Source organism: Malaclemys terrapin, chromosome 9, assembly GCF_027887155.1.
Source record: "Malaclemys terrapin pileata isolate rMalTer1 chromosome 9, rMalTer1.hap1, whole genome shotgun sequence".
Taxonomy (NCBI): domain Eukaryota; kingdom Metazoa; phylum Chordata; order Testudines; family Emydidae; genus Malaclemys; species Malaclemys terrapin.
The window spans coordinates 4,826,642-4,845,435 of record NC_071513.1 but is presented as its reverse complement, the minus strand read 5'-3'; the positions used below and the strand labels follow the sequence as shown (position 1 = coordinate 4,845,435).

At 43.1% G+C, this 18,794-nt stretch overlaps 1 protein-coding gene across 1 annotated transcript in view; it reads right to left on the bottom strand.

The window, feature by feature from the left end:
- Positions 1-14,010: 14,010 nt before the first annotated feature.
- Positions 14,011-18,794, bottom strand: part of SLC9A6 (solute carrier family 9 member A6) — a 40,613-nt gene continuing 35,829 nt past the window's right edge. The window contains exon 16 of the mRNA XM_054040924.1: positions 14,011-18,545. Coding sequence (XP_053896899.1) covers positions 18,270-18,545 — 276 coding nt within the window. The 3' untranslated portion in view covers positions 14,011-18,269. The remainder of the gene's footprint in view (positions 18,546-18,794) is intronic.

Genomic DNA, 18,794 nt, shown 5'->3' with positions numbered 1-18,794 from the left:
AGTAATAGCAAAGAATAAAGAACCTAGTCACAGCCATTAATAAAGCTGACATGATGCACAAAGATGACAACTTTAATTTATACATTTTAAGATTTTGAGTTCTACATTCCCGAGTGCTTAGGCAGACATAAAGGGAAGAAATATTCACACACAACCTTAAAAGTGGATGTGACCAATGACCATACTATTCTATGAAACACCCAGGGGATTATGACCATATATGGCACTCCAGATTGTTGGCTGCATCTTCCTACCTCTCTCGTAACGGAAGAGGCTAGTGGAATTTCTTACAAAAGGGTGATTAAGAAACACAACATTCCCTGTATAAACGTCTGTCTAAATATTTGATGATGCATTAAAAAGACTTTACTTTCTAAAGGGCCTCATCCTGAGAGGTTCTTCCAGAGACGTTAATGGGAATTGCAGAAATTTAGCATATCACAGGATCATGCCCTCAATGCCCAAGAATTACTAAAACTCCAGGACAAATTAAAGTATTGAATTGTCTCTGTTCATAAGGATGACCAGCTATCAACTATAGGAGGCACTATATACCATGGGCCTCAGTTACACTCCTGAACCTCCAGGGGCAGAACTTACCCCATGGTGAAATCACTTCCCCAAACTCTTATTTATAGATTAGAAGGTCTTTGGAGCTAGATCTGGAAAGAACCCAGGAACAAATTTGATGCTATTCTGGTGCTATTCAAACAAGGACAAGCTCTGATTTTGTCTCCCAGGCTTTAGCTAGTTTTCTCTCAAGCCACTGAAGGATCCCATGGTTCAGGGTACTTGTGGGGTTTCACCTCTATGAAGCAGCCAGGTTGCTGAGAGCCTACTTCATTTCTCCTCAGGCTCCTCTGAGATGGGAGGGACTTTCCAGAGGTCATAGAATCATAGGGGATGGAAGGGACCTCAGGAGGTCATCTAGTCCAACCCCCTGCTCAAAGCAGGACCGATCCCCAGACATTTTTTACCCCAGTTCCCTAAATTGCCCCCTCAAGGATTGAACCCACCACTGTGGGTTTAGCAGGCCAATGCTCAAACCACTGAGCTATCCCTTCCCCCCCAGAAATTCACAGCAGCGCTGCATTGCTTATTTTTTGCCATAAGCAAACCAGAACTGGGGCACTGTAATAGAGAAGGGTGGAGGGTCAATGGGAAAAGTCTTCTTGCAGAGTCACTTACGGCTTAGAACAGGAGATGGGGAGTCCAGAACATTCCTAATGTTGCCACCAAGTTGCTCAATGACCTTGATCAAGTCCCCTAGTCTCCATGTCCTTATCTACCTGATGTACATAGAAGCTTAATTACTTAATGTTTGTCAAGCACTTTGAGATCCTCAGCTGAAAGGTGCTATGCTAGTGGCCACAGCGCTGTTCAGGGCTCACACAGGAAGCCGAAGGAATCCTGTCAAGTAATGGCCAATCTGCACATCTGGGAAATGTGGTGTTTCTGGGTCTAACCAAATGCAGGCCTGTTACTATGCATTGTTGCTATGTCAGCACTGGACACACAGAATACACAAATATTCCCAGCTTGTCTGCACTATCTCACTCGCCTGACAGATTTCATTACAGCACTTAGTGAGAATTCAGTCTCTTCATTTTTCTCCCATCATCTCATGGTCCAATTATTTCCTAGTTACAGATAGATGAAACTAGACATTCCTGCAGTTTATATTTACAAATACACTCAGCACCCTAAATATCTGAAACGGTATCACATTTCCCCCCCACTGCTGTGTTAGAGAGACACTGTCAAGATGTTTCCTCCTAAATATTCCCCATCTCTGTGACAAACACTGATTTGCCCAAGAGCTTAGGGGAGCGAGGGGAAGCAACCTTAAAACAGAACCAACACAGCCCCTCCAACCACGAAAGGGGAGAGGCCATGCTTGATTTAGTTCTAAGTGAAGCACAGGGTCTGGTCCAAGAGGTGACTCAGTAACGGTGACCATAATGGAATTCAGTTGAACATCCTCACAGGAGGATAATACCAAAAACCAAACAAACAAACAACCCCACCATGGTGAGATTTAGCTTTAAAAAAGGGAATGGCACAAAAATGAGGACACTTGTTAGATGGAGATTAAAAGGAGCTGTCACAAGGGTTAGTGCCTGCAAGCAGCCTGGGGACTATTAGAAACACCATAAGAGAGGCTCACACGAAATGTAAATCAGAAAAGACAATAAGGGGATCACGGTGGCTGAACAGCAGAATGATGGAGGCCAGTAGAAGGGAAAAATGCATCTTTTAAAATTTGGAAGTCAGATCCTCGTGAGGATAAGAGGAAGGAGCACAACCTTGGCAGGTTAAGTGTAAATGTATAATAAGGCAGGCCCAGAAAGAATCTGAGAAGCCATTTGCTAAAGATGCAAAATCCCACAGTAAGAAATGTTTTAAGTACATCTGAAGCAGGAAGCCTGCCCACCAGGCAGTGGGGCCACTAGACGACCAAGGTGGTAAAGGAGCACTCAGGGAACACAAGGCCGTGGCAGAGAAGCTAAATGAATTCTTTGCATCAGTCTTCACTGCAGAGGATGTGAGGGCAATACTCACACCTGAGCTATTCTTTCTGGGTGACAAATCTAAAACACTGTCCCACACTGAGGTGTCAATAGAGGAGGTTTTAGAACAAATGGATAAATTAAACAGTAATAAGGCACCAGGACCAGATGGTATTCACCCAAGAGTCCCGAAGGAACTCAGGTATGAAATTATGGAACTCATATTGCTGAACTCAGCCTCTCTAGCACATGACTGGAGGGTAGCTAATGCAACACAATTTTTTAAAAAGGGCTGCCAGTTACAGGGTGGTGAGCCTGACTTCAGTACCGGACAAATTGGTAGAAACTATAGTAAAGAACAGACTTATCACATAGATAAACACCATTTGTTGGGGAAGAGTCTACATGGCTTTTGTAAAGGGAAGTCATAGCTCACCAATCTATTAGAATTCTTTGAGGGTATCAACAAGCATGTGGATAAGGGTGATTCTTGTCAATATAGGGTACTTGGACTTTCAGAAAGCCTTGAACAAGGTCCTTCACCAAAGGCTCTTAAATAAACTAAGCAGTCATGGGATAACAGAGAAGGTCCTCTCATGGATCAGTAACTGGTTAAAAACAGGGAACAAATGGTAGGAATAAATGGTCAGTTTTCTCAATGGAGAGAGGTAAAGAGTGGGGTCTCCCAGAGACCTGTACTGGGAGCAGTGTTGTGCAACATATTCATTAATTATCAGGAAAAGGGAGTGACAAGTGAAGTGGCAAAGTTTGCAGATGATGCAAAATTATTCAAGATAGTAAATCCAAATCCGTGAAGAGGGAAGCTCACAAAACTAGGTGATGGGCAACAACATGGCAGATGAAATTCAACATTGACAAGTGCAAAGTATTTCACATTAAAAAAAAATAATCCCAAGTACACATATATAATGGTGTCAAGTATCAGAGGGGTAGCTGTGTTAGTCTGAATCTGTAAAAGGCAACAGAGGGTCCCGTGGCACCTTTAAGACTAACATATATAACGGTGTGGTCTAAATTTGCTGTTACCACTCAAAAAGGGATCTTGGAGTCACCATGGATAGTTCTCTGAAAGCGTCCAAGGTGGTCAAAGAGCTAACAATTGGTCAGCAGCGCCAATGGGAGCAGAGTTTGGCGAATACGGAGTGCGGTTGAAAATCCCACTGTAAGTGGCTAAAATTGGTGACACCATCAGCTTGTCTTGCCCATTCACAAACTGCTGGTTTCTTTCTTTTTTAATCTCTGGTCTAGAAGAAAAAGCCAGCCCAAGTGAGAAAAGCAGCAGGATGAGGGAAGGGAAAGGCAAGATTCACCAAACAGGTGCAGAACGCTGAGAAATAAATCAGGTGCTGATCCAGCCTGGAAGCCTCCATAAACTCTCTCTCTCGCACACACGGGCACCCAGCTCAGAAATAACCAGATCCAGGCTGCACTAAGGCCTTGGCCTCTGTTCCTTAGTTATCTGCGGAAAAATACCCACTGACTCAATGTAACCACAGCCCCAAAAAGCAAAGGGTCAGTCACCGTGAAAATGTATCACTCACAATATAGCAGATTTCAACAGGCTTCTCCATAGAAAGGCAAACTGTATAGGCAGATAGGTGTTGTAGTCAGGGGGTGGTATATAGCACTTCCCATAAACGCAAAGGCCAGGAGAACGAGCACCTGCTAATTGATGGAAAAGTAATAAATGTCTTAGCCGCCCAGGGTATAAGGCATTGTGAATGGTGCCGCCACAATCATTGTGACAGGGATGCCAATGGAATTGAGCTTCGGGGACAAAAGCAGGGACCCACAGCTTTCTCGTCATGCAGGGCACGACCTGCGAAGCACACACCCGCCCAGGAGTGGGAGGGGAAGATCTTGGTCTGTGCAGTTGGTCTCTGTTGCAAGAGCACCATCTAGTGCACCCAGGAAGGACACCCACAGTTCAGACAGAGAAATGGCAAGAAATGCAAGATGATTAAGTAGCTTGCTTTTTTTTTGCTCCACTCAAAGGCTTTTGGCCTGGTAGACAAGATGAGACGCAGGCTCTCAGGATTGCCAACTGCTTGAGCATTAAAATGCAGGAGTGTTCTGATTAATAATCCTGAATAACTTTGAGACAGCAAACACTAGGCACCTTAATCTGCAGTGTAAGGCCTCGTCTACACACTCACTTGCAACACTTTAATTAAACCAGTTTAGTTAAACCAGTGCAAACCCTTATATGGAAACTATTATGTTGGTTTGAGGTCACATCTACATTGCAGGTGTTATCGGGGCAGAGCTACGGGGCTGTAACTATTCTGCTGGAGCCCCCTAGTGTAGATGCTTCCAACAGTGACCAAACGGGTGTGTCCATTGCTGTAGGAACTCCACCTCCCTAAGCAATGGTCGCTAGGCCGACAGAAGCATTCTTCCGTTGACCCAGCTGTGTCTACACTGGGGGTGAGGTCAGCATAGCTACATCGCTCAGGGGAGTGGATTTTTTGACCTAGCGATGTCGACCTAACTGTTAAGCACAGAGCAGGCCTAAGAGTTATGTAACCGGTAGCTTAAACTTCTTCCTAAGCAGCTTAAACTAAACTGAAAGAAGCTTGGTTCAAACCGAAATAAGAACATCCACACGGCCTTTTGCACCAGTTTCACTACATTGGTTTAAAAACATACCTTCTCTGACTGTGCAAACCAGTGCAACTCCACCTGTAGACAAGCACTGAGAGGACTGCTACAGGGGGAGGAATAGCTCAGTGGTTTGAGCATTGGCCTGCTAAACCCAGGGTTGTGAGTTCAATCCTTGAGAGGGGCCACTTAGGGATCAGGGCAAAAATCAGTACTTGGCCTTGCTAATGAAGGCAGGGGGCTGGACTCAATGACCTTTCAGGGTCCCTTCCACTTCTATGAGATAGGTATATCTCTGTATATTTATTTAAGCTACTGCAAATTCCAAGGAGGGGGAGTTGGCAAGATACAATAACTTATTCTACCTTAACATTTTCCCCTCCTGATGCTGGTAGTTATCTTAGCCTCCTGCCTCCCCCAAACAAGAGCTGCAACTAGTGAGATGTGGGCTGTTTTACAAATCCCCAAGGCTAAGTTTGGGTGGCTAGCTGCCCTGCTTTTGTAAGCAAACCAGGTACTGAAATAGATAATAAAATTGATTCAGGGAGCAGGAGCCTTGTATGTTTCATTATCTTTTCTGTTCTGCAGACCAGCACAGAGAGTGGAGAGACAGTGCAGTATGAATGAATGCGGCTGTGTATTCCCACACCGCTGACGTCTAACTTCAGTCCGACTTGCCTTGACAACGTTTTTTAAACAGGTTTATGTTACACAGTTCAAATCAAGTTCTGTTGAGTTGAAATGTCCGCGTAAGGGACATGCTGTGCTCCTTCAGAGGATCTGCAAGAATAAAAACATCTAATAAAGCATTAGTCCAACTGCTAAAGTGCTTCCTTTTGTGCGTGGGTTGTACCCACAAATACTAGCCGGGGTCTTGGGGTTGTAAATACTGCATGATGGACCAGTTGTGCTGCATGTCAAGTCCTATTTCTATCTCCCTGAACAGGCTGTTGCCATGGCTATGGTGTCAGTGTACCTTTCTGCCTCCTTAGCACCGACGTAAGAGTTATAGTTGGCTCAGAGTCATGACAAGAGAATAATCCCACTTTCCAACAAATGGAGGGAATCAGGAAAAAAACTTTGCTTGCTGTCTGTGGCTTTGCTAAGGAGACCCAGAGGCTTGTACAAAGTGCCTCCTCGGTAAATCTTCCCAAGCCCTCGGTGATGGCAGCTGGTCACTGGCTCACTAAAACTAAAGTCACTCAAGGTATCTACAGATTTTGAGCATACGGCTGGTGCAGGGGACGTGGAATGTGGCAACAGGAAATAGACCAGAATCAAGGATTTACGTTAGTTACAAACATCCCCACTAGCCACTTATAAAACGGACACGAAACGCCCTGGAGTCAAACACATGGCTTTTGTGATTAGAAAAACTGTCATTCAAAACAAATTGTTAGGCACAATAGAAAAAAAACAGGTGTCCCTCCAGTTGGTTGTTTGTCAATCTGATTTGATGGCTGGAGATACGGGCAACACAGTATTCAAGAGAGTTCCCAGGTACAGATAAGGGGACACAAGGAGGGAAACTGGGTCGGAATTGTGGCCGTGAGACTGCAATCTCCCAGGGTGACATAGATCACATTGCTTGGCACTTGTAGTTTATGTCACCAGAGTGCTCTGGCACGATTTAGGGCCTGTTCAGGAGCTGGGAGTTAAGAGAGGAGTAACCACCATCAGAGTGTATTGTTCCAGCTACAGCTCCAATACCTTGTTCACTTCAGTTCAGACTATCACCTGGTTCTGTGGTTAGAGCACTCTCCTGGAAGGTGGAAGACCCTTGTTCAAAATCCCATCCAACCCTCAGGTAAAGGGGGTGGAGTTGAACCTCGATTTCCCACATCCCGAGTACTTCAACCGCTGGGTTCAAAGTGATCCTCCCACACCTGCCTCTGAGCTGGGCTCTGAGGATATTCGTGAGTATCATGGGAGGCAGGAGCTGCAGAGAAGATTCCTGAATGACATATAGAGAAAGCCAAGCAGGAAGGGGTAAGTGACCCTCAGTTGTACCAACTGGAAACAGTAATATAGGAACTGCCGTAAGAACATAAGAATGGCCATACTGGGTCAGACCAAAGGTCCATCTAGCCCAGTATCCTATCTTCTGACAATGGCCAATGGCAGGTGCCCCAGAGGGAATGAACAGAACTGGTAATCATCAAGTGATCTATCCCATGTCACTCATTCTTAGCTTCTGGCAAAGAGAGGCTAGGGACACCATCCCTGCCCAACCTGGCTAATAGCCATTGATGGACCTATCCTCCATGAATTTATCTAATTCTTTTTTGAACCCTGTTATAGTCTTGGCCTTCAGAACATCCTCTGGCAAGGAGTTCCATGGGTTGAAGTCTTGGCCTTCAGAACATCCTCTGGCAAGGAGTTCCATGGGTTGACTGTGTGTTGTGTGAATAAATACTTCCTTTTGTTTTAAACCTGCTGCCTATTAATTTCATTTGATGACCCCTAGTTCTTGTGTTTCGAGGAGTAAATACCACTTCTTTATTTACTTTCTCCACACCAGTCATGATTTTATAGACCTCTATCATAGATGTCTTTTTTCCAAGCCAAAAAGTCCCAGTCTTATTAATCTCTCCTCATACAGAAGCCGTTCCATACCCCTAATAATTTTTGTTGCCCTTTTCTTAACCTTTTCCAATTCCAATATATCTTTTTTGAGATGTGGCAACCACATCTGCACGCAGTATTCAAGATGTGAGCGTTCCATGAATTTATATAAAGGCAATATGTTATTTTCTGCCAGACTGAATCATCCCTGTGTTCAATCTAGCCTCCAGTAGCGTCAGCACCAGATGAACAAAAGAACATAAGAATGGCCATACTGGTCAGACCAAAGGTCCATCTAGCCCGGTATCCTGTCTACCGACAGTGGCCAATCCCAGGTGCCCCAGAGGGAGTGGACTTAACAGGTAATGATCAAGTGATCTCTCTCCTGCTATCCATCTCCACCCTCTGACAAACAGAGGGTAGGGACACCATTCCTGGCTAATAGCCATTAATGGACTTAACCTCCATGAATTTATCCAGTTCTCTTTTAAACCCTGTTATAGTCCTAGCCTTCACAACCTCCTCAGGGAAGGAGTTCCACAGGTTGACTGTGCGCTGTGTGAAGAGGAACTTCCTTTTATTTGTTTTAAAGCTGCTGCCCATTAATTTCATTTGGTGGCCCCTAGTTCTTATATTTTGGGAACAAGTAAATAACTTTTCCTTATTCACTTTCTCCACACATGATTTTATAGACCTCTATCATATCCCCACTTAGTCTCCTCTTTTCCAAGCTGAAAAGTCCTAGCCTCTTTAATCTCTCCTCATATGGGACCCGTTCCAAACCCCTAATAATTTTAGTTGCCCTTCTCTGAACCTTTTCTAGTGCCAGTATATCTTTTTTGAGATTAGGAGACCACATCTGTACTCAGTATTCAAGATGTGGGCATACAATGAATTTATATAAGGGCAATAAGTTATTCTCCGTCTTATTCTCTATCCCTTTTTTAATGATTCCTAACAATTTGTTTGCTTTTTTGACTCCCGCTGCACACTGCGTGGACGTCTTCAGAGAAATATCCACCATGACGCCAAGATCTCTTTCCTGATTAGTTGTAGCTAAATTAGCCCCCATCATATTGCACATATAGTTGGGGTTATTTTTTTCCAATGTGCATTACTTTACATTTATCCACATTAAATTTCATTTGCCATTTTGTTGCCCAATCACTTAGTTTTGTGAGATCTTTTTCAAGTTCTTCACAGTCTGCTTTGGTCTTAACTATCTTCAGCAATTTAGTATCTTCTGCAAAGTTTGCCACCTCACTGTTTACCCCTTTCTCCAGATCATTTATGAATAAGTTGAATAGGATTGGTCCTAGGACTGACCCTTGGGGAACACCACTAGTTACTCCTCTCCATTCTGAAAATTTACCATTTATTCCTACCCTGTGTTTCCCTGTCTTTTAACCAGTTCTCAGTCTATGAAAGGATCTTTCCTCTTATCCCATGACAACTTAATTTACGTAAGAGCCTTTGGTGAGGGACCTTGTCAAAGGCTTTCTGGAAATCTAAGTACACTATGTCCACTGGATCCCCCTTGTCCACATGTTTTTTGACCCCTTCAAAGAACTCTACTAGATTAGTAAGACATGATTTCCCTTTACAGAAACCACGTTGACTTTTGCCCAACAATTTATGTTCTTCTATGTATCTGACAATTTTATTCTTTATTATTGTTTCAACTAATTTGCCCGGTACTGACATTAGACTTACCGGTCTGTAATTGCCGGGATCACCTCTAGAGCCCTTTTTAAATATTGGTGTTACATTAGCTAACTTCCAGTCATTGGGTACAGAAGCTGATTTAAAGGACAGGTTACAAACCATAGTTAATAGTTCCGCAATTTCACATTTGAGTTCTTTCAGAACTCTTGGGTGAATGCCATCTGGTCCCGTGACTTGTTACTGTGAAGTTTATCAATTAATTCCAAAACCTCCTCTAGTGACACTTCAATCTGTGACAATTCCTCAGATTTGTCACTTACAAAGGATGGCTCAGGTTTGGGAATCTCCCTAAAATCCTCAGCTGTGAAGACTGAAGCAAATAATTCATTTAGTTTCTCTGCAATGATTTTATCATCTTTAAGTGCTCCTTTTTTATCTCGATCGTCCAGGGGCCCCACTGGTTGTTTAGCAGGCTTTCTGCTTCTGATGTACTTAAAAAACATTTTGTTATTACCTTTTGAGTTTTTGGCTAGCTGTTCTTCAAACTCCTTTTTGGCTTTTCTTATTACATTTTTACACTTAATTTGGCAGTGTTTATGCTCCTTTCTATTTACCTCAGTAGGATTTGACTTTCACTTTTTAAAAGATGCCTTTTTAATCTCTCACTTCTTCTTTTACATGGTTGTTAAACCACGGTGGCTCTTTTTTAGTTCGTTTACTGTGTTTTTTAATTTGGGGTATACATTTAAGTTGGGCCTATATTATGGTGTCTTGGAAAAGTGTCCATGCAGCTTGCGGGGATTTCACTCTAGTCACTGTACCTTTTAATTTCTAACTAACCTTCTCATTTTTGCATAGTTCCCCTTTCTGAAATTAAATGCCACAATGTTGGGCTGCTGAGGTGTTCTTCCCACCACAGGAATGCTTCAGAGAAAGGTGCAAGAACCCTGCCACAGACAGATATGGGATAATCTGCCTCCACCTTTACGTCTCCTCCTAATCTCTAAAATGATTTAAGATCTCTTCCTGACTGTGTTAGCAAGAATATTGAGTTAATGCTATCAGTATAAATGATCAATCCTTTTTTGAATCTTCTTACATTTTTGGCCTCAATAACATCCTGTGGCAGTGAGTTCCACAGGTAATTATACGCTGTGCTAAAAATTCTTGCATCAGTTTTGAATTTGTGACCATTTCATTTCATTGCAAGTTTCCTCTTGCTTGCATTATGAGATAAGTAGAACAGGAGTTCCTGATCTATCTTCTCTAGACCATTCGTTATTTTATGCTCTTTTCATGTCTATTTTCTAAGGCAACCACCACCAGTCTTTACTGTCAATCAGACTCCTGGATTAAAATCTCTTTCCTTATGGTTTACACTTAAGTAAACATTTGAACTCTCAAAATGTGACTGCACACTTTGAAAGCCAGAGTATCTTGTTTTCTATTATGAAAGCATTATTAACAACCTTAGCAGATCAGTGGGAGGATGCATATGGTTATTTCCTTGTGACTGTCCCTCTCTGTACCTGTTATACCCTGACACGTAGTTATTTTATGCACATTATAAAACTATTAACAAGCCAATCCCTTATATAATGACACTAGATATGGGAGCACCGATATGCTATATAAAGGTTACAGGCATGAAGTAAATCTGCATGTATCTTTCTCTTTGAATACAGACTTTTGTTTTTTTCATCTGAGTTTAATGCCCCTCTAAATAACTTGAACAAATGTACATGTAATAAATAGCGATGTTAACATTTGTAACCTGTTTTCCTTGTTAGGTTAGCAAATCAAACTGAGCGGCTGAATGTATGCTCACTATTCAGCTGTACACATTTCTGCTGAGAAAAGGAACTTGCTTGAAGATTTCCAGGCTGCTCGAAAGGCAAAATGTGACTTTGGGCAAGCAGTTCTTGTCTCTGGGGCCTGAGAGACCCATTCTAGGCTGCTTGCAGGCTGCAGTCAGTGCTTTGGCAGAGTCAGCTGCAGCGGCTGGTGACTCACCACCACAGAGGAGAATCAACAAGGCTTCAGAAAATACAAATCAGACGTCTCCTTTGCTGAGCGCAGGGCTCTAGCCACGAACGGGGAAAAGGATGAAAGCTATGTAGTTTCCATTGCCTCTGCGCTGTTAGAATATCGTACAGCCACAGTTTAAACAGAAGACGTCGCCGGACTAAGTCGTATATTTTTACACATGAACAACGATACACAGATTCATTTACCTTCCTCAGTCCCCATGGGTTAGTTTTACGGAAGAGTCGAGTTATTTAAGAAGATAACAGGTCCGTTGTTTTGCCTACACAACAGAACCGCTTTAATATCTTTACAGGAAGTGAGATAGTGTGCTACTGGGTTGGATTAGTCAGCCCTGTATATCTCTGACAGAGAATGCTTCATATAAACCTGTAGAGAAGGGGTTCATGAACTGCTTTTCCAGGACATGTGCAGGAAGGAATAATCATGGGCTTATGGTTAAAACAAAAGCCTGAGAGTTTTCAGTCATGGGTTCAACCCCAAGTTTGGCCACCCACTTGCAGTGCCCCTGAGCCTCAGTCTTCCCATCTGCAAAATGGGGAGAATACCTCCCGCACAGGGGTATTGTGCAGGTTGTTTTAAATACACCTGGAGATCTGGGGATGGAAGATGCAACAGAACTCCAATGTATTACTACCACTATGCACCACAGATGAGTTGGTGCAAATGTATTGTAATGTCCTATTTCAAAAGATGGGTCAGTTATGCAACCTACTGAACACCAGTAAAGTCGTATCCTCCCCAAGATATTGGGCAATGTCCTTCCACATGCCTGCAGAATAAAAATCCCCAGCTATGGCAGAGGGAAGGAAGGGGAGGAATTTTTCACTATTGATGGCCTGCGACAATGTTGTTCTCTGGACTGTGGGTACATGAAAAACAGCCAGTGTATTTCTGGATGCCACAGGGTTCACTCACCACTTCGGCACCTCCTGCTGGCCTTCACAGGGATTAGCTCTGCTAGCCGGTGTGCCCTCTTCTGGTGGTACCTCGCCCCTCATTGGCTGCACCTGCAGACCCACCTCAGTGCAAGTACTGCAGCGTCCTCTTCCTGACTCAGCCTTCTGGCCATGTCACTGTTCGTGTTCATCTCAGTTCTAAAGTGTAGCCAGTGGCGAGTGGGGGGGGGGAACCTGGGCACACCCACTACTCCGGGTCTTGGCCTAGGGACCCTGTAGCTATCACCCTCACGCTGCTTCTCCTTAACTTCTCACCAGTGCTGCTTCAAATTCCCTGGGCCACTTCCCCACAGCCCCAGCACCTTCTTCACCCTCTTCCCAGGGCCTTGAGCCTGCAAGTCCTAGCAGCCAGCCAGGAGTGCTCTCTAGCTCCCATGGTCCCTGATAGCAGCTGCCTTGTCTGAGGTGCTACCCTCCTGCAGCCCTCTAGGAACCCAGTCCTCTCCCTTGGGCTCCTTGCAGTAACGGAAATACTCTGTCCTGAAGCTCCCTTTTATATGGACCTGCTAGGCCCTGATTGGCTGTTCTTCACAGCCCCTCTCCTATTGGCTGCTCCCTGCACAGCCTGTCTAGGCTGCTTTTAACCCCTTCTCTGCCAGTGTGGGGTGGACGCCTCATCACACTGCATGCAAATTTAGCAATAGGCGGTCAATGAAGATTTATGAATGGCACAGGGCTACAGAGAATAAGGGATTTTCAGCCACTAAAAACTCCAGTTAGGTGCTCATCTCACTTTGGGAATGAGAACAACCCCCAAATTACATCTCTGAAATTTCCATAACATCTGTCATGCTGAAGGACCTCTGAGGCCTTAAACAGAAAACAGGAACCACTTCACCCAAGCCCAAGCCACCTCAGCTGGGGAACACGATGGCTGCTCCAACAGCACATGGCTCCACAAAACCAGGTAGGACACGAAGTGAGAGAGGAGCGTGGTATCAAAATGCAGGTGCAAGGGGCAAATCTGGGTGAGCAGAATGTAATTAGAATTCAACCAGGATCCAGGGGCTAACATCTGAGTGGGGTCTTCAGAACCCACAGGTGGTCAGCCCCTTTGTTTTATGTTGTCTCCTACAGCAACACCTCCAGCAGCACCATGACCCCTAACTATACGGTAGGACCCTGATTGATTCAGGGCAGTCTACAGAGATACTACCTAATGACAACCCCACTACAACTTCCAGCTGTTTCTGAGTGTTACAATGGCCACTTACCATATGACCAGTATTGTCCCATTGTTCCCTTGTGTTGTCTGTGGTATTCACCTACTGCCTCTGATCTTAGACAAAGATTGTCAACTCTTCCAGGCAAAGATGGTCTTTTTGTTCTGGGTTTGTGCAGCACCTAACACAAAGGGCCCTGGTCGTGGACCAAGATGCTACTGCAAGAATTACAAGCAATAATATCACCAGCCATTTCCCACCCTGCTTACCTTCCACACTCCAAAGTTGTATTGATGTTGGGACAGTCAAGTCGTGAACATCTTTTAACATTCCAACCTACTGCTCCAAATAAAATAGTTCTAATTGGAAGAAACCACACGCTATGCAATGTCAGTGATTTGCAGCAGTGGCTGATCACTTATCCATTTATCACATGGCTGTGAAAAATTCTTTTAACAATGCAAAAATGTCATGTCTCTGTTACATGTGTTATAGGTTTTTATTTCCCTGTGAATTAAAGAAACACTACAGACTTATTCAAGAAAAAAAGAACTTTTTATAGGCCTAGGATCCTTCTTTCACAGTACAATGCAACAGTAAAAAATTTAGTCAGCGTAAACAAAAGGTGCAATAATGATCATCAACTATCACAAGCCAACTGCACAAACACCACAACTACTGAAGTTAATGCCATTACTGGACAATTCAACAATACTAGAAGAAATCAAAACTTGATCAACAGTGCTTTTTCATGTGCAAAACCCAAGTCAATTCAATTTACAGATGAGAGGATTCCCAAGGGGTGACATCTCTAAATCTTTATAAAAGCATTGTAAAATTGTGTATCTGGGGCTGTTTTACATATTTGGCAAAAGATCTACAGGCTTGAATGCCAGGGGTGCTAAGCATTCACCATTTCCTTTGCAGTAAGTGGAAACTGTAGGTTCTCAACACCACTGAAGATCAAGACCTCTGTATTCTCCACTACAACAGGATAAAGGAAATAGTTTACTGTTTGTTTGAGCTGTTTCTATAAACTCACTCTTGAATCTCAGCTTTGATTGATTCACTCATTCCGTTTTTATTTTTAAAGCAGTCCTTATATTATGTTTAACGCACAATATAATTTCTGACCACACAAAAATATACACACTAGAATATTTCTCTAAAGTACTTCAATAATCAATTAAAATGTTAATTGACATCAAAAGCCTAGGACTGTAGTAATGTGTTGGCAATTCAAATATTGTAGCTAATGTATTAAAGTTGGAGAGAGAAACACATTAACAACAGTTAATTAATAGGAGTTAATTCCGGCCTTGTGATGATACCTGGAATTGCCAGGTGAGTCTTGATTTCTCACAGGGTTTTAGGCTATAGAGGCAATGCATGCAGGCCCTAACTCCAAAATCAAAGGCCTTGTCTAGGGTAGGATTTCAGGGGCGACAGTAGCGTATATTAGCTAACGCCTTCTTACTAACATGTTTTAAAAGTTGAGCATTGCCTAGTTTTGAACTCGACCAATTCCAAACATAAAGGCTGCGTGCAAACACATTCTAACACCACACCTTTCGTCCTAGGCTAGACAAAACCAGTGAGGCTTTTGCCACTGCTTCCAATAAGTACCAGATGAGGCCCTAGCTGCTAGGGACACTTCAGCACACTCAATGCAAAGTGGGTGAGGTAATATCTTTGATTGGACCAGCTTCTGTTAGTGGAAAAAAAAAGCTTCTGAGCTTACGCGGAGCTCTTCTTGAGACCTGTGTAGCCTCAAAAGCTTGTCTCTTTCACCAAGAGAAGTTAGTCCAATCAAAGATATTACCTAACCCACTGTCTCTCTCTCTCATATAAGCGGGACCAACACAGCTATAACGACACTGCAAACAAGTTTCAGGAATTGTCGCTTAGGAATGTCTACGCAGCATCTGGGAGGGTGCTTCCCCACGCAGGTAGACAGACACATGCTAGCTCGCCACAAATAGTAGCGTGGCTGCACCGGCACAAACTGGTAGTACTGAAGGGTCGGGCAGAATTGGACGGGGATAGCTAGCTGGAGCCATCACAGCCACACTGCTATTTTAGCGTGTTAGCTTGAGCAGAGCTAGTGCATTTGTCTACCTGCATTGGGAAGCACCCTCGAAGCCGCAGTCTAGACGTACCTTTATAGGAATTCTGACTGGGATCGGAGTGATTGGGTATTTCCCCACTGAAACTACTAAGTGGGCAAAGCTGGGGGTCTCCAGTGCTCTGACAGCAGTGGATCCGCCCGAGGAGAGATTGGGAAGCAATCTCAAATTGCTTTGAATAGCTAGTAACTGAAGACATCAGATGATGCGCTCTTATCAGAGGCATATCTGAACAACAATAGCTGCGTTTTCCACATTCTATGGGATCAGCATGGATCTTTGTAAATTGAATTCACAGGCACCCAGCTTACAGAGGAAAAAATAGGAGGTAGTTATTTAACCTACCTCTTTTTAAAAAGGCAAAATAAAAAAATATTTGCTGTATAATGGTGCGGCAGCCAAAAATCAACACATTCACTTTTTTTTCTTTTCTTTTTTTTTTTAAACACATGAAGTTAAGATACAGACATAATATAAAATTCACACTGCATGGAAACCCTGCATAGCAGGGAACAAACCGGCTAGCACTAAACAACAAATGGGTATGTTAACAGCTAAAACTGCCATTTACTGGGTGCAATGAAGATTCTTATTTCCTAAAATGTAAACGCAGAATGTACAGAGTTCTAGAGGAGTCCTACAGAAAAAACCTGTACATTTTGCTTGAAAAGGAAAAAAAAATTCTTGGGGATATTTTAACTGCAAAATATTAGTTCCATTTCGGTAATTTTAAGGCAATGTTATTTAGACCTGAGAAAATGAAAAAAGGTAATTTTATTTTCTGAACTATAAATATACACTCAGTCAAAGTCTAAATATTTCCTTGTTTCTCCTCCCCTTTGCATGAATGTCCCACTCCACAACAGTGGTGGGGGGTAAACATCCCAAGAAAACTGTAATGAGGTCTCAGGTCCTGATCTGAGAGGTGTAGAGTACTCTCAATTCCAAGCAAAGTCACTTGGAACTGGGAGTGCTCAGACATCTCTTAGGATCAGGTCCCGCGCTACCTTGAGGAAGTGCGTTCTTGTTTTAACAGAGTGAGTCAGTGCTAACTCTGAAATCAGTAGTGTGTGTATTTGTGACTGTGAAAGGACTGGCTGATTGTGTGGCTAAAAATAAATTAAAATTATACGCAGTTAAGTTCTAGGCTGGAACTTTTTTCTTGGAGAAAGCAAGAAATAAGAGTTCTCAGCTTCGTAAATTTTCACTGCACCTTTAGCCATTCCCATCATTGAAGAATAAATCCCAGTACTCTAATGTGAAATAGCAAATTGTTCTGTGCTCTTCCTTGGAAAAATGTAAAAACATGGAAACTCACAAACATTTATTATAAACAGTAAGAGACATGACAATGAATCAGGGAGGAGATTATAGTAACTCCTTAGCATGCAGTGTATCAAACAAAGTGCAACAATTTCAACTAGACAGGAGTACGGACGACTCCCTTTCAGTACCACCTCATTTTCTAAATACCTCTTAAGAAATCTGCATGTACAGTTTCAATCTACAACCTTTACACTTCCTGTTTGGATAGGTGTGACTCCGTGGTATAGCATGGAACTGCAGTAGACTTGTACATTTATTTAGTTTCCTCAATGACTAATTAGTAAAAGAGCTTCAATCGCATGAGACATGGCCCCTTCCCAAAATTCAGAACTCAATCACCTGTTAAAAATGTGTTTATCTCTAGAAAAGCTGTTTAAGCCACACCTGAAATGCAAACTCACCAACTACAAAGCCTGTGCAGTAAGCCTGATGCAGCTTGTGTGTGATCAATTCTTTCCCTCAAATACTACAGCAAAACACAAACTGACGCTCTGGGCCCCAATCTGAAAAGTCATACATCATGGTGACCCACCCTGGACTGGAGGAAGGCTGAGAATGGCTTCTGCTGATTCCCCATTATCTAAACAGTGGCTTAGTAGAGTGGGCGAGTCACTTCCGAGCGTAATGTTCCCTTTCCTTCCCAGGAGCAAAGCATTCTGAGTCAATGATGCCTTACAGCTCCTCCTGGCCTGGATAAATGGGGACCCCAGCTCAGATTCAAATACAGCAGTGCAGAGTATGGCTGGCTGCTAGACCATCTGGCCAATCTTTGAGCAGAGATTTTGCCAATATTATAATGTGAGTATTTGACAATCAGAGATATGAGAGACCAAAACAGTCATCATGTGACTAATAAGCAATTTACATCTTTAGCTGACACCTCCCTAACAACTCTAGGTAGGGCAAAGCAAAGGCAACATTTCATTTGTCATTTCGGTCTGTGTCAAGCTGAATTCTGCAGAGAAATCAGCCACTTTCCCTACCTAGCTGGGACCTAAGGCCATACATCACACCACTTGAAAAGAAGTCCACCATGTGCAAAAGATTATTATGCTAAAAACTAGTTTCTTTCTACACAGTGCAGTCAGCATGGTTTTCAACTCAAGAAACTGCAGCTTGCTCGTCACAAGCCATCTTGTAGAGAATATTTATATTCTTCTGACACCATATAAATAATATTTATACAGCTTAGACATTCTGAGACATGCATTAGATTTTAGGTAGTACATATTTCTTCGTGATCACATATGCAGATATTATTGTCAATTAAATCGAGCAACGTCAATCTTACGCTGGGCCATGTCTCGCACTATCTACCAAACTCGACGGAGGCTCGGAATCATCCATGGGAAGGACCAGGCGTGTTCCCCGTATTACAAGTTCATGGTCCCCAAATGCCAACTCCCGATCCAAAGCATCTTCAGAACTGTTTCCCACAATCCTCCTCGACGTGCCACCGGAGGTGATAGAATCTGCGTTCACAGTAGAATCCCCGTATGTCAAACTGATGTCTCCGTCATTCAAAATAAGGTCAGAATCATCATCCTTCAGCTGCTCTTGATTCTGAATGATAAACAGAATCAAGACTTTATTTGCTTATCGGTTTCTTATACATACAGCTAGAATTGGTGCCAAAGTCTGAGAACAACCAACAACAGACGAGAAGCAGTATCCAGTGATGGATTCTCCTTCACATCTCTGACCACAAAGTTGTGCCCTCAAAGACTTCCTCAATCCAAAGGCACAGGCATAAGGTATTAGCTTAACCGAGTGAGGACAAGAAGGGCTTTCATGTCAATGTTTCTTCTGAGC